General features: G+C 39.8%; 1 protein-coding gene across 1 annotated transcript; it reads left to right on the top strand.

Moving 5' to 3' along the window:
- Positions 1-14,677: 14,677 nt before the first annotated feature.
- sp6 (Sp6 transcription factor) lies at positions 14,678-15,738 on the top strand. The gene has a single exon (XM_028589812.1). The coding sequence runs from the start codon at positions 14,800-14,802 to the stop codon at positions 15,736-15,738; it is 939 nt and encodes a 312-aa protein (XP_028445613.1). The 5' UTR covers positions 14,678-14,799.
- Positions 15,739-16,764: the final 1,026 nt, after the last annotated feature.

The raw sequence follows: 16,764 nt of genomic DNA on the forward strand, positions 1-16,764 counted from the left end.
TAACAAGCAATAATACTTTGTATTCAGGGTGTGTAGGACATGGGAAAATAGTTTCATCAAAAGAAAAGCGTTTAACTATTTATATATGAATACTATATATGAATAGTTTCTGGAAAAAAGCTTATGTGCTTTATTGTCCGAAGATTGATAACACTTTCATGATTGTATGAAACTAGCACCAGCAGCCGGTTAGCTTAGCTTAGCCAAAAGACAGTGCTGAACTATTTCTTGGCTGGTCTCAGTGACATCCTACTGTAAAACCACAAATTGTCTTTTTACACATTTTATGAATTAAACAAACAAGATTATAACATGTAGGCCACTATGTAAACTACGTGACAACTAACTTAAGTAAATAAGGCTACCTGACAACTAGCTTACATACATAAGGCTATGTTAGGGTGACCATATTTTGATTTCCAAAAAAGAGGACACTTGGCCAGGCCTCGAGACAAATCCAGACAATGGTGATTCTCAGAGGTTAATGAAGAGGCTTTATTATGCCTCAATTGTGCAAAAATAACTTCTGTAATAAATAAAATCTATAACAACATGTAACAAAATAATAGCTCTCCTTTAAAATAAATAAATAATATGAAATAATATTCTAAATATGACCTCTTCTGTGTTAGAAAATCCAGCTTCAACAAAATATCTGTTAATACCTTTTCAATGTAATAACATAAATAATAAAGACACTGAAACATATGTGCCAGCTTTGCACACGGTGCACTCCGCCTCCCACTTGTCCGGTCCCGACCGGGACGGTACGTGGGACATTTTTTTTTGCAGTTCAACTGTGAAGCTGCACTAGTCTTGTTTTATGGTTGTAAGTGGCCTGATGTTTATACTTGTGCGCTAGTGTGTGCGTCGAGACGGCGTGTGTGTGTGTGTGTGTGTGGGGGGTGGGTGATATAGAGCGGGGGAGAAGTGAGAGTGTCAGCGAGCGAGTCCTACCGACTCTAGAGTCATAGTGAGAGAAACAAAGTGTCTCCCCTGTGTTTTCTGACCACGGTGGGAAATCTTTAGCAGGAAACGCTTCGCCATTTTGTGTGTAATGCTGCTCCGCTGTCTGCCCTGGTCCCTGTCTGTCTGCCCTGGTCCCTGTCTGTCTGCCCTGGTCCCTGTCTGTCTGCCCTGGTCCCTGTCTGTCTGCCCTGGTCCCTGTGTATGTGCGCGTCGCAGACGTATGTGGCATGGGCTAGGGGACAACTAACTTAAGTACATAAGTACTTTACATACGCTACGTGACAACTAACTTACATACATAAGGCTATGTGAAAGGATCCTAATTGACTTTACGTTGGCATTGTTTCTGTGATGGTGGCACGATGTGTTAAAATGATGTGCCAGCACCACAGAAACATTGCCAATGGAAAGTCAATTAGGATCCTTTGTCATGGTGGACACATAAATGTAATGTTAAGAGCTTGTGGTCATTTCACATATTTCTGTGAGATCAGGCTGATCTTCTCATCTAACTCTCTAACTCACAGAAAAGCGAATCAGCGCGATTCCCCAAATGTTGTACTATGGTGAATGAGCATAAGCGCTTATTCATGACCTTGGATATGGTAGTAGACAGAAAAAAAAAAAACTCACTTGCTTTTTCAACCACATCTAATGGTCATCATTAGCGGATGGAGTTTGCTCTTTTTTTTTGGAGATCAGTTGTCAGGAAAGTATATTTTCGCATGGGTCAAACTTTTCACAAATTTGATTTCTGTAATGCTGAGTCTCTATTATACACACATACCAATTCACACCGGAAAAGTTATCAAATGTTAAAAAAGCTATACTGTATTTGCCTTTTTTAAATCTGTCAAAACACTATTGTCCTACAGTGCAACTCACAATTAAAACAGTTGTTTACAGGAAGAAAAAACAAAAAAAGCGTTTATCGTAAAGCAGCAGCAGCTCACAAAACCCCAAAACAAAGTGATAAATGAATCTGTGACAAAACATTTCAACTAGCATTTATGAAGTTTTCAAGAATTGCCAAGAATTTGGCAGTATGTTCCAAAACTGCAGCTTGATCGTGAGCACACGCCCTGTATCATTTAAGTCTTTAAACTGAGTGCCAAACATTGACATTGACATTAGTACATTGTGTGTGCTTTCTGCCATGATGAGTGACAAGTAACCTGTGTAGGTGAATGGGTTTGGTCTGAAGACGACAACAGCGTAAACGTGTAAAGGTCAAAAGGTACTGCAGTTATATAAATAGATGCTACTTCACCACATTCAAATTCACAAGGCTTTTGCTGGATTGATGACAAGAGTAAATGCCGGTACTCCAGGAAAAGCGTCGACAAGTTTAAAGAACCACACACATTTGCATGTACACACACAGCATAAACTCTTATACAAAAAAAAATACAATTATGTAAGCAGTGACAGACCTAAAAACTGTCAAACAAGCTATCTAAACACATCTAAATCATTAGGAGAATTTGTAAGCCCCTACTTGAATTTGCACTGTAATTAAATGCTATTAAGCAGTCTCTTTCTGATTGTGCAGCATTGTGTTCATGAGGAAATATGCTTGACTATTTAAAGATGTCTGTAAACACCATTTAGACGCGGTGTGTGGTCTTCAATTCAGTGGCCTGATCTCCTCTATGTGTACAAGCACATTAAACAGCAAGATATGAGATGCAGAGACATTATACCAATTTCATTTAGACTGCGTTTTACACGTGTCAGCAAAAAAATTTGCCATGTTTAATTCATGCCTACGTCTGAATATTCTTGCAATCATATCAGATTGCTTTTTGACGTGCTAAAATCTAAGCAGAGGTCTGTTACCGTAAGTAATGTGCTCAGGGAAACAACGTTTCCTGATTAGTGTGATCAGTCTTCATGGCTTGAAGGTGTGTATAAATGCACCAAGGCGCGTGCCGATACAAGACTTTGTCAATATTCGCTGATCGCCCTGTGGTTCCATTATATGACCGTCACGTAATCAGTTCAAAGTCAGCGTTTGTAAAGTGCTAGCTTCAGAGAAAGAGGAGCAGAGAGGGTAGGAAGTGACTTCCCGCCGGCCTGTCTGTGGTCTCTGTTTGTCAGTTGATTTGAAGCTGCTCCACCAACATGCTGTGACAGGAAAGGAATTAACTCAGCGAGGAGACAACAACAAAAAAAAAAGCCCTCAAAAGAAAATGATGGTAAAAACTATTAAATGCGTGATGCAAATTTAAAGCCACTGAAGTCAAATAAACTATGATATATTCAGTGGTGGAGTGTAACAAAGTATATTTACTTAAGTGCTGTACTTAAGTACAACTTTGAGGTACTTGTACTTTACTTGAGTCTTTTCTTTTCGTGCCACTTTCTACTTCTACTCCGCTACATTTCAGAGAGAAATATTGGACTTTTTACTCCACTACATTACTCTGTTACAGCTTTAGTTACTAGTTACTATAGACATTAAGATTTATGCACACTAAACACATGTAGTTTTGTAAAATACAATGTTTTATTATAAATAAAACTACCCAACAATATAAAGGTACGGCTGAAATGATTAGCTGATAAAACACAGGTTTTTTTTGCACTTTGAAAACATAAAGTACAGTACATTTTCCTTTTACTTAAGTAACATTTTCAATGCAGGACTTAGTATGTTTACAGTGTGGTATTAGTACTTTTACTTAAGTAAAGGATCTGAGTAACTTCTTGCAACACTGGACATATTACAAGACTTGCAAGCTGGGAGAAATGTAACATTTGGCATTACGTAGTAGTTCAATTGTCATATTAAACACAGTTCATACTCATGAGAGATACACAACTCTTTTCTCTGAATGGTTCAGGCTGTTCAATAAGCTGAACTGGTGCACTGTTTGTTCGGCAAAGTAAGATCTCCCGATTTGCTTACTGCGCCTGTGTTTTGGCCCGGGCCAAACCACCTCTCAGGAGTATCCGCAATCAAAGGATTTCCAGGTCTCAACCCTCTGATTCACAGGCTGCAGTCACCACGCTGAGCCCGTTACTGCACCGACACAGTGGACAGGTTGGTCTCCATTTGGAGTATCACATACTGTAAGACATCACCATGAGTTACCAAATCTCTCGAGTTTGTCTTCATTTATGTCAGGTATTAATTAAAGGTGCTGTAGAAATAAAAGTAGAATACTTATGGGTGTATCATTCATTTCTTAGACCATATCTCATCTCCTCATGTCGACTTGGAATAGGCTGTAAATTGACCAACAACAAAAAAAATTACTTTACCTGAACAAAGCTGAACTGCTGTGTCAAATGTCAATCATGGTAAGGGGTTGCAATAACTCTTTTCTTTTTGTTTAACTAACTCACTAAATCTTCATGATATTTATCTAGATGTACTGTATGTACATTCTGATAAAGTAAAAATACACAGCAGGGGTATTTGAACTCTCACGTGTCATGGGCTCGGAGGTGCTTCTGTTTATCATGCTGCTCGTTGACACTGGAAGAACAATCCAGATCATTTACTACACTATAACAAATATTCCATTCTAGTGAAAGTCCTGCATTGAACTTTTTGAATTGAATTTTGAATTGAATAAAAGTACAGAAGTATTAGAAAATAAATGCACTTAAAGTATCAAAAGTAAAAGCACTCGTTATGCGGGGTGACCCCTGTGTTACAGCACGGTAGAATAACGTTTAAAAAAATGATGTTAAAAGGGTGCCAGGCACCCCTAAAGCTCTGATCCTAGAATCGCCCCTGGTTTAGACCACACTCTATAATTTACAAAGACCCAACAGCATTTGGTGCGACGTGTTAAAACGTCATTTTAACAGGCAGAAACCTCAAACAAGCAAACTGGAACCTATTCTTCTGATAGATAGGGACCGGTACCAAACTTTAGAACAAGTGGATTTTTGGCATCTCTGACCGGGGGCGATTTTAACCCTTTTATATAATAAAAAATTGCTGTTAATAAATAAATAAATAAAAAATAGCTCTGTGTTAATCTATTGTGAACTAAGGAGTTCTGCTCTAGGAATATCACAGCGTCGTGAAACTAAACCCAGAATCTAGATGCCGAGATTATTCAGAAAAAAAAAATCTATCTCTAATTTTCAAAACTTATTGATAATGCATTTTGAAAAATGTCTGCTTCTCCATGGATAATAGCCTACCCATTTGTAAATCTTTGTAGTAATGGCCCTGTTGCTCAGCATCAAAGTACATTTTCTTTTCTGACTTTTTTTCTAGTTACATAATTCCCTTACCATGATGGTCCCAAATGATATTAAAATGCTCAGTTAGCACAGTAGAATAAAATAAAAAAATAAAACAATAAAAATGTTAAAAGGATGCCAGGAAGAAACCTCGGATAGGCAAACTGAAACCTCTTTTGATAGGTAGGGACCTGACCAAACTTTAGAACGAGCTCATTTGTGGCACCTCTGGCTCTGACAGACTGTCCCGTTGATCCTCGTGTTTCACCCAAAGCGGCCGTTTCCTCGCCTCCGGCCGAGGAGGGCGCATCTTCAGAGGGGGAGACGGCCCAGCAGCAGGGGGGGGGCGGAGCCTGGAGCACTCTAGACACACAGCCTATCATAAAGTTTGTCACTACTGAGAGTGCTGCTTACCTGTGCGCCGAAACACCCGCAAATGCTTCCCTTGGACCGTCTGCGATGGAGAAAAGCAGATGAAATGTGTTGAGGATATTATTTTTTTCTGTGCACGTTGTTCCGACGAAGCAAGGGAAGAAGCAGCTGAACTGAGACCGAGTTTCTCCAACCCAAGGTGCATTTATTCCAAAAAGAAAATAGCAGCAGCAGCAGCCTAAAGGAAAAACAGGTAACTCAGGAATTTTTAATATGCTATCACTGCGACCTCCATTATGGCGTTACTATCTGTTTGAATGAAACTCCTGTATTAATAATGTAGGCTATTAAAGTTTAGGCACGTCCTATTGGCGTCAAGTCTTTCACAGGGAACTATGGTTTATATATGAGATACAGTCATTTCATATTGAACTCAGACAAAAGAAGTGAAAAAAAAAACATAAAACACCCAGAACATTTAGTAAATACACATATGCACTAAACCTCCTTTGACTCGGAGACATACATTAAAAACACACATAGCCTCCATTACCCACAAAGAGACGATAAGAGCTGCAATTAAACCTACAAAAATATATTGCCATTTATTGTTTACAGGTTGAGTTTTCATTCTTGTCCTGTTTGCTGTATTTTGGAGATTGTAGTTAACACATTCATTTGGTTAAAAGAAAAAAAGTTCAACGTTATAGCAGATAAAACAGGACTGTGTGTAGAATATAAGAATATAAAGTGTTCAGGTAAACTAACAAGGGGATAAGTGTGGATTATATTCAACTTCTGCAGCAAAAAGTCAACAGGCTGACCTGTAGGTGTGGAGGCTTACTTTCTATGCGATAGAGTATGATTTCCTCAGACACAAATAATTATGAAGATTTTCGGTCTTAAAAAAACTTTTGTTTAAATAATGTTTCACAAGCAAGCAATTAACACATTATGGGGAATCACACCTGTATGTAACTAACGATTATTTTCTTTGTCCATTTATCTGTTGATTATTTTCTTGATTAATCCATTAGTTTGGTCTTTGAATAGGGCTGGGCAATAGATCAATATTATATTGATATGTTGGACTGGATATCGCCTCAGATTTTGGTTTGTAACATGGCATAAGTTTAGTCTTTTCCTGGTTTTAAAAGTTGATGTTGTTTGCTGAACTTACCAGACTATTGCTGTTCTGTTATTGGCCTTTACCCACATTGTCAATATATCCACATCATTGGCGATTATTGTCATTATATCCACATTATTGGCGATTATTTATCTAATATCTAATTGTGTAAATATTTAGTAAAAGCACCAATAGTCAACCCTACAATATGGTCGCAATATCGCTATCAAGGTATTTGGTCAAGAATATCGTGAAATCCAATTTTCTCCATATCGCCCAGCTCTATCTATAAAATGTCAAAGAATTGTGAAAAATGTGGATCAGTGTTTCAGCAAAAAGCCCAAGATGACGTCGTCAAGTGTCTTGTTTTGTCCATCACTCAAAGATCTTCAGCTTACTGTCACAGAGGAGAGAAGAAACTAGAACATATTCACATTTAAGAAGCTGAACTTTCACTTTTTTTTCATACAAAATTATGAATCGGTGTGTGTGTGTGTATGTGTGTGTGTGTGTGTGTGCGTGTGTGCGTGCATGCGTGCGTGTGTGAGACAAGAAAAATTCACATTCAAGAAGGTGGAAGCAGAGAAGTTTCACTTTTTTTATAAAAAAAAAAGAGATAAATCAATGATCAAAATATAGTGGGCAATTCATTGAATAGTTGACAGCTAATCGATTCATCTTTGCAGCTATAAAATGAATCCAATCTGTCAACCATGCTGTTGAGAAAATGTGCTGCCACTCATTGCTCTGCTGTTTGTTTTAGATTGTGCTCTAATGTTCTTATACTGCAGTAATGTTTGTTTTAGATTGTGCTCTAATGTTCTTATACTGCAGTAATGTTTGTTTTAGATTGTGCTCTAATGTCCTTATACTGCAGTAAATTTTGTTTTAGATTTTGCTCTAATGTCCTTATACTGCAGTAATGTTTGTTTTAGATTGTGCTCTAATGTCCTTATACTGCAGTAAATTTTGTTTTAGATTTTGCTCTAATGTCCTTATACTGCAGTAATGTTTGTTTTAGATTGTGCTCTAATGTTCTTATACTGCAGTAATGTTTGTTTTAGATTGTGCTCCAATGTCCTTATACTGCAGTAATGTTTGTTTGTTTTAGATTGTGCTCTAATGTCCTTATACTGCAGTAATGTTTGCTGCCATGTCCCCTAAAGCAAGAATCCCCAGGGAACCCTGGGAAACGGATTCAAACTGCAGAATAAAGAAAGATTAGCTGGAATGTAACCAAAAAAAAGACAAATATGCAGTAAATGCAATGGAGGGAGAAGGATTCAGAGATGGATAATTTACTTTAAATGTCTGACTGTAGTTTTCATTCATTCTCTTTGTGTAAACAGGGTTTTTATTCAAAATTGCCACGGTTTAAGTGTGGTCAGTGGTGTAGTCTACGTGATACGCAGGTATACGCAGTATACCCACTAAGAAAGCTCCAGGATTTCCATATACCCACTTAAAAATGCCCAATGACATACAACACTATACTTTCCATTATATTTTTGACATATTTTGAATTGTCGTGTGTTTTTTTTTCTTTGCTAAGTAAAGGGATTTCAGCTGTGAATTGGTGCATAACAGTGTATCAAAATGCAGGAAATGAAGTCTTTGACGCTCAAAATTTCCCTGGGGGAGGACACCCATACCCCCCCGCTCCCCAAAGTCCCATTAATTTCAAATTTCACGAAGTGAAAGCATAGACGTATTAGCACCAAAATGTACTTAACGTATGAAAAATAAAAGTGCCAATATGCAGAATGGCCCATGTCAGTGTTATACTATTGTATTATTGGATCTTTGTCATTGATGATTTTTATTAATATGTACGCAGTACTAATCTTGTACTTGGTCGAGGTGAAGTTAATTTCAACTACTTCCTACAGCCAAAAGGCATCATTTGTTATAAACCCATGTTTGTATGTTGTAAAATGTATGTATGCAACATTGAAATCAGAAATATAACTATAAATGTTAGAAGAAAAGTACAAGGTACTGTATTATATAGATACTGTATAAAGCAGCATTAAAATTGAAATACTCGAGTGTACTTAAGTACAGTACTTGAGTTAATGTTCTTAGGAACTTTCCACCACTGTATATACGCATCTTGATTTTTTTTTTTTTTTAAAGTAAAACAAATTTTAACTTTATTATTTTAACAGATGTCCCGTTTTGTGGCTGTCATGTTCGAAATACAAAGCTGTCTGTACGGTTGATATTTATTCTCTGTGTCCATTAAAAACATAAATACTGGTGGACGGGTTGGATCAGTGGGTACAGCAGGTGCACACGTATTTAGAGGCTTATGCCTTGATGCAGAAGGTCCAGGGTTCGACTCCGACCTGTGATGATTTCCTGCATGTCTTCCCCCTCTCTCTCCCCTTTCTAACATGTCCTGTCCATTAAAAATAGTCAGAAAATACCCAATAAAATAATATATAGAATAAAAAGAATAAAAGAATACTAGAACAACGTAAACAAGCACATCAACTGTACAAAGAAATTCCAGTTGCAGGACTTCAGAGCAACAAAAGTGCAGTCTGTTTTTGAAACATTCGGAGTGAAAATCAGGTGTAAAACACGCTCGCACGTGATGTGCAGCGGGTTGATAACGGAGAGAGGAGGGTTTCAAAAATGCTCTTAAAAAGCTGTCGTCGCAAGAGAACTGCCGTTTTAATTAGTAAACTTTGTAGCAGAAATGCGTTTGACACAATTGCATATGGCAAAGTGTCCCACAGCCTCTCCTAAATCACCGAGGATGTAAAGCTGTCATCCATAGCCAAACTATCGGTGCACTTCATCATACAGGTGGAAGTACAGAGGAACCGATTAGCAGAGATCAGCCTTCCATCTCCAGCTCTGTATCTCAGCGATTTAACCTTCCCAAATGGCATTTTCATTTAAAATCCAGTCATAGCATTTTATAAATTCAAAATTGCTTTCTAGTCTAAATAAAAGTTAGTTTCATTCCTCTTTTGCTATTGTCATTTATTGTTTACAGGTTGAGTTTTCATTCTTGTCCCGTTTCAGATTGTACTGGAGTTAACACATTCATTTGGTGAAAAAAAAAGTTCAGTGTTATAGCAGATAAAACAGCAATATGTGTAGAATATAAGACTATACAGTGTTCAGGTAACAAGGGGGCTACGTGTGGATTAAACTGAACTGAGGCTGACCTGTAGGTGTGGAGGCTCTATGCGATGTATGATTTACTCACACGCAAATAATTATGCAGATTTTCTGTTTAAAAACTTTGTTTAAATAATTTAAATGTATTTTTTTCACAAGCAAGCAATTAACAAATTATGGGGAATCACACCTGTATATGTTTTATAGGAAGAAAAAAAAGGAAGGTGTGGCTGGCATTTTCATTTAAAATCCAGTCATAGCATTTTTATAAATTCAATTTATTTTTATTTTTATCTGATCTAAATAAAAGTTTGTTTCATTCCTCTTTTAATATTGTACCCACCAGATTTTTTTACCGGTTTGAGGTCAGACTTTAGGCATGAGACCAGTTGTTTGTGTTTTAGTTTAAAATGTATGTTGATTTTGAGCGTATTCCCCACACGTGGGCACGGAGCAAAGGACAGAAAGTTTAGATTTGAACAGAAAAGTGTTTGAATTTGGAGCGTGCTACACTCTGACAACTGACCTGACCCCCTGCGTGTGTGTGTGTGTGTGTGTGTGTGTGTGTGTGTGTGTGTGTGTGTGTGTGTGTGTGTGTGTGTGTGAGATGTGCTCCACTCCATCCTTGTTGTCCTCCGAGCAGAACCCTCTGAGGACAAAAGACGCACCGGCGAGTCCATGCGATGTTTGACAACACTCCTACTCAAAAAGCGACATTACAAAATTTCATTTTAAACATTTATTTATTTATTCATATATTAAGCTACTGTTGTGAACCCAAGACTTTTGTAAACTCATTTCAAGCACCAAAACAATTGAGTGTAGGTATGTTTTCACAAGAGATTTGATACATATTTCCGCTTTAGCGCCAAATTATGTCTTTATGCATTGCTCTGGAACAATTTTAGGTTTCACTACACAGAAAGCTGAGCTTGTTCTGAACATTTTGGTATGAAACACATGGGGATCAGGTTATATGCAAAAACTATTAAAAGGAGAATTTAAGAAGATATCTAAAAGTGCCCTTAGAGCTCCGAGGGTTAAAACAAACGACTTGTAAATGCCATTTGACCCAAACTGGGGGGTTTGGAGTGTCCACACACAGTCAGTGTCACTGATTAGATTAGACAGACTTTATTGATCCCAAATTGGGAAATGTCAGTGCTACAGCAGCAAAATACAGGTATTAGAAAAAGTGCTCCGCTGTTGGACCAGTGGGGGGTGGAGAGCAGTGGGGGAATGTAACCAAGTACATTTACTCAAGTACTGTACTTAAGTACAAATGTTGAGGTACTTTACGTGAGTCTTTTTCTTTCGATGCCACTTGCTATTTCTACTCCGCTATTTCAGAGAGAAACATTCTACTTTTTACTCCACTACATTCATCTGAATGCTCTAGTTACTTTACAAATAATTTTGTTTGCACACAAAACACATGTAGTTGATAAAATATGAGGTTTTATTATAAATTAAACTGACGGCCTACAAGTACAGCTAAAATGATTAGACCACTAAACAGCTGATTGACAACTGTTTGGATCATTTCCAGTCTCTAAAATGTGAGGGGTTTTCTGCATTGAGTACTTTGACTTTTAAAACTTTAGGTACATTTTCCTGATGATACTTACATACTTTTACTTAAGTAACATTTTCAATGCAGAACTCTTACTTCATTTTAATTTTAAGTATTTTTACAGTGTGGTATTAGTACTTTTACTTCTTCCACTGCTGGTGGAGAGTGGGGTTGGGATTATTCGTGATGGATAACCGTTTGTTCAGTGAGCTCCTCTCCACCACAGCTTCTAAAGGTCTCCTTTTTGCAGCCAATAACGGAGATAGAATGGGAGACTTGTGCTGGGTAGAATGAGGATTAAACTGGGCCTGTAAGTCATTCTGGAGAATGGATCCCAAAATGTATTAATGTAAATGTTTAAACTAAAGGTAGGGACAAAAAGCAATAAAGGAAAGTATTGCGATATTTTCCATGACAATACTAGTTTGTATCGCTACACGGACGCCATGTATCGATCTTTTATCATATTTTCAGAATTTTACTTGTTGGTACTAGAATAATAAGGGAAATGTATCTTTTTAGGTAAAACAGATGTTGACAAAGACTTCCTTTGGGTCATATTTGAAGTTGGAAAAAAGTGTGTGCAATGTGTTTAAAATTGCTATAATATCGTATTGTGACGTTAGTATCATGATAGTATCGTGGGGCCTCTGGGGATTCCCACCCTATAGTTTAAACTAGCAGATTAGCATTTTGAAAAAGGGTGTGCAATGTCGGAAAGCTTTATCAACAACAACAAAAAAGTAGGGCTGCACGATATGAAGAAAATATACGATATGCGATAATGTTGATGAATATCGCGATAACGATATTACTTGCGATAAATAAACAGATCATTAAGTGTACTCAGTTCTGCATTTCTGCTGCTTTCAGTGTTCTGATAAAATACAACAAATGCTATTGGATTTAAAAGAAATGAAATAATTTCTAACATTCTTTTATTAAACAAATTGAACATTGAATTGAATACAAAAGGCACCACTAAAAAAAAGAATAACAGGAACATTTTAGAGTGTCTTTTGCAAAGTGTTTATTGCGCCAGTTGATATCGACTGGCTCCTTGTAGTGTTTTCATTTAAAAAATGTAAGAGAGAAGTTAGCTCCCGCTTGGTGCCTCTTCCCGATGGCAGGCTTGTAAACAGGGGGCTGTGCTGGGTCTTGGTCGGGCAGGTTTTATGACCAGAGCTCTGTCATTGCTTTGTACCACCCCCCCCCATGCTGCCATCCCCCTGCCTGGGGGCCCCCCTATGCCAGCTGTTTCCCCTGGGAGCTCGTAGCGCTCCCAGCACTTTGGCAGACAGAGGAGGATGCTGCTGTCTTCGCTGGTTTACGGTTATGTCAGTAAGAGCTGTGCCGTCTGAGTCGCATTCCCAAAAAATTACAGAGCAGCAGCTCTGGCTCCAGGCCGCCATGTTATAAATCAGCTTGACCTTTAACACCAGACATTTTATTAGGGAATTCCAAGCTAATTGCTTTAAGATTTCATTACAACTAGAAAGCATCTCTTGGAGTTGATTTGACCGATCCTTTGAAAAAGAGGACGTGTACTCCTCTCGGGTTTGGCCGTATTGACTCAACAAAACGCTCCACCTGCCTCTGGTAGGGCTGCACAATATGTTATCTTCTTTATTGCCATCGCGATATCAACTGGCGCAATGATCACATTGCGAAAAGCTGCGATATATCGTGAAATACACTCAGAGATTATTTGTGTTAGTTGAATGAAAATATCAGTAGAAAACTGCACTTTAAAATGTAACTGTCATTCTTCTTTTTGTGGTGCCTTTTACATTCAATTCAATGTTCAACTTGTTCCATAAAAGGGTTAGGGTTAGATAAGTAGTATTTGTAGGGTTAGGGTTAGGGTTAGGGTTAAATGTATTTGTTGCATTTTAGCAGAACACTGAAAGCAGAAGATATGCAGAATTGAGTACACTTTAATATCTGTTTATTTATCGCAAGTAGTATCGTTATCGTGATATTCAACGTTATCAGATGTGGCACATTTTCCTCATATTGTGCAGCCCTACCTCTGATGGATCTACATATATATATATATTTATATATATATATAGGATGTGGGTCTTCCACAGGAGCTTGACCTCTTGTTTCATCAGCTAACTTTGTGCAGTTTGCTATGTCAGATCACAACGAGTGATCTCAAGACTAAGATACCAGCCTCTACAGCCTTCTTTACTGTTTCCTGCTGTAAAGATAATTGCAGATGTTCGAGGATGGGGGTGTGGTGGATGTCAACAAGATAGTTTGGGGCTAGGACATGTTTGGAGACGAGCGCAGGTCTTGTAGGTTGGTAGCCTTTTGTCATCAATTTCCACAGACTTTAACAACAACTTTTAAAAGCTTTGTGTCACCTTAGGAAAGCAGAGCCCCCTCCTCGTGTGTTGGGGACAGGATGCTGTTTCACAGCGCGTGCCCATAATTATTATACCATCATTTAAAATAAAAGTGATTGTTCATGTCATGTCATTGTTGGTCTCCCATTCTCAGGCTCCTGAATGCCGTCAGTCTGCAACTGTTGATGTTTTCTGCCGCCAGTGTGTAAGAGGCGGGCCGTTTTTACGGGGCTCCTTTTGTAACTTGCCCGGAGGTCTGTTGTTGTAAATCATGTGTGATTCATAAAAAACAGGTTCTGATCTGGTGTCTGCCAGGTTTCATCTCCGCAAACCTCAGAGATGTACAAATACACTTTGGCCTGCAGCCATACCTCCCTGGAACTTCTTCCTTTACCAAACTGCTCCCCTGTCAACACTCCCCTTCACTCTTGTCCCTCCCCCAATCTCACCAGCATTTACCCCCCCCCTCTGCTGCCTTTGCTTCTGCACAGGGCCCAATGATGTTGTTTTCTTTGCGCTTGTCTTTGACTGTCCTCCATGGGAAGTACCTGGCAGCGGATGCATGTGGCAGGCTTCTGCCTGGACACGTCTGTCTCTCCCTCCCCACCCCCACCCCTCTTCTGTCTCCTCGGCCACGCAGCGTGAGAACTGCAGTATCCATGGCGATGCAGAAGGTGTGCTTGGGGTTTTAAAATGTTGTAGACAGGAGGATTTAGGCCTGACTGAATGCACTTCTGAAGTTCAGAAGCGTTAGATCAGCAGAAGCTGAGTAATTTCAAAGCCTTTCAGACTGGGGGGAAAAAAAATGACCACAAGACTTCAAAGTCTTTGCATGCGGTTCAGTAAAGTCATTGAGAAAATGCAACTGAGTGAGGAAGGTCTGACTTGACACCAGATTTGTAGACATTACAGCTTGTCTGTTCTTTCTTTTTGCAGGGTTTTTTTCGACGCATCGCCATCCCACCATGTGCTAATCTTCCCAGCACGAACCCAAAAGATAGCGACTAGCACTTTGAGTGGCCGACCTCATCAACAGTCCTGCACCTGCACCAGCTTCTCTCATGGCGCACCCTTACGAGCCTTGGTTACGGACAGCACCACCGAGTGGCAGCTCAGAAGACATGAACATCCCGTCCTGGTGGGACCTCCACAGGGACGTCCAACCGGGGAGCTGGATAGACCTGCAGACAGGGCAGGGTGTTGGCTTGCCTTCAGTAAATCCTGGGGGCTCCATGGGGTTGCAGCATTCTTTAGGGCCCTACGGATCGGACCCCCAGCTGTGCACCCTGCCTCCAGCTCAACTCAATCCAGCCTCGCACTCTTCTCACCTCTACCCCCAGGATGGCTTCAAGATGGATGGCTTCAAGATGGAGCCACTGGCCCCTGAAATGCTGCAGCAAGACCCATTCTCCCTGGACGAACCACAGGAGAACGCTGTCTCAGCCCGGCCCAAGCCCCAGCGCCGCTCCTCTTCCAGAGGTGCCGGCCAGACGGCGTGTCGCTGCCCTAATTGCGTCCACGCTGAACAGCTGGGCCAGAGCACCGACGACAGCAGGAGGAAGCACATGCACAACTGCCACATCCCCGGCTGCGGCAAAGCCTACGCCAAGACCTCCCATCTGAAGGCTCACCTGCGATGGCACAGCGGGGACCGGCCGTTTGTCTGCAACTGGCTCTTCTGCGGCAAGAGATTCACGCGCTCCGATGAACTGCAGCGCCACCTTCAGACGCACACTGGTGCCAAGAAGTTCAGCTGCGCATTGTGCCCTAGGGTGTTCATGCGCAATGACCACCTGGCCAAGCACATGCGCACGCACGAGTCGCCGCCAGGACATGGGGAGGAGAGGATAAATGGAGACGGGAGGATGGAGAAGGGCTTTGACACACCTACACCTCCGTCATCCTCAAATGTGTCTGCGTCCGATGCCGCAGAGCCTCCGCTGAAGCTGAAATGTGAGACAGACCCCTCAGTCTCCAGCGTGACAGGGCAGTCCGGCTAATTTCGTCACTTTCAGAAGAGGTTTTTTTTTCGCAGTTAAAAGGTTAACATGTGTTTCCCTCTATGTCATAGAGGTGTCATAGTTTTACGATAGAATAGAGAATAGAAAAAAAAAAAGTTTGGACAAACTTTCACTGATGAAAGTTGGATGGAACAGAAAGTGTTCGTCTGTGGTCCTGTGGATGTATCAACTGGGCTAACTCAGTGATATTCTAAATGTTATAGCACACAGAAATAAACAGGAATTTTACCGATTCTGTGGATAAAACTTTCCTCTGTTTACTCAAAGTGAAAGGCGGCTAAGGAGGCGACCAAGCTGAAGCAGCAGCTTGTTGCTGGACTTCCATTGCTGCTAGAACTAGCAGTACACCAAGACCTTGGGATGAGATTAATTGAAGGTGGCATGCTAACTTGTTTACAATGAAATGAATCAAATGTGCTACTAAGTGTTGGAGAAATGCTTGTCTCTAACACAGTTTAATATACCAATTCCAAAGGCAGCATGCTTTTGAACAGAGAAAAAAAAAAAGAGACCGAGATACTTGTCTCAGACTGTCACCATATGTGTGTAGCCTACTGAGCAACTTGTGATACAGGAATACAGGAAGACACTGGAATACACTACAGCATTTTGTCAGTTCATGCCAGAAAACTGGGTGTGTGTATGTAGGTATGCAAGTAATTAAAATGAAAATGAAAGTACAACAGACAATAATGTTGTACTGTTACAGCAAGTTATAATATTATAATATAAAAAAAGGGGAATTCTGTGCACTACAAAGGCTTGAATTTACCAAAAAGTTGTGCGTTTCTGTTGCAACTCTAGTTATGGTGGCAAAACACTTATTAATTAATGAGACTGATCTCACAGTAGGAGAATGTGAACACTGGTTCAGGTTCACATATGGAACAAGAAATATTAAGTGTGACAATGATGTGAAAAAGGTAAACTCACAATTCACAACTAACTGAAGCGGAAAAATGCAAAGTGGTCAGAGCCGCTGAGGCCCTCCACTACTGGCAGGTG

Source organism: Perca flavescens, chromosome 2 (genome assembly GCF_004354835.1).
Source record: "Perca flavescens isolate YP-PL-M2 chromosome 2, PFLA_1.0, whole genome shotgun sequence".
NCBI classification, from domain to species: domain Eukaryota; kingdom Metazoa; phylum Chordata; class Actinopteri; order Perciformes; family Percidae; genus Perca; species Perca flavescens.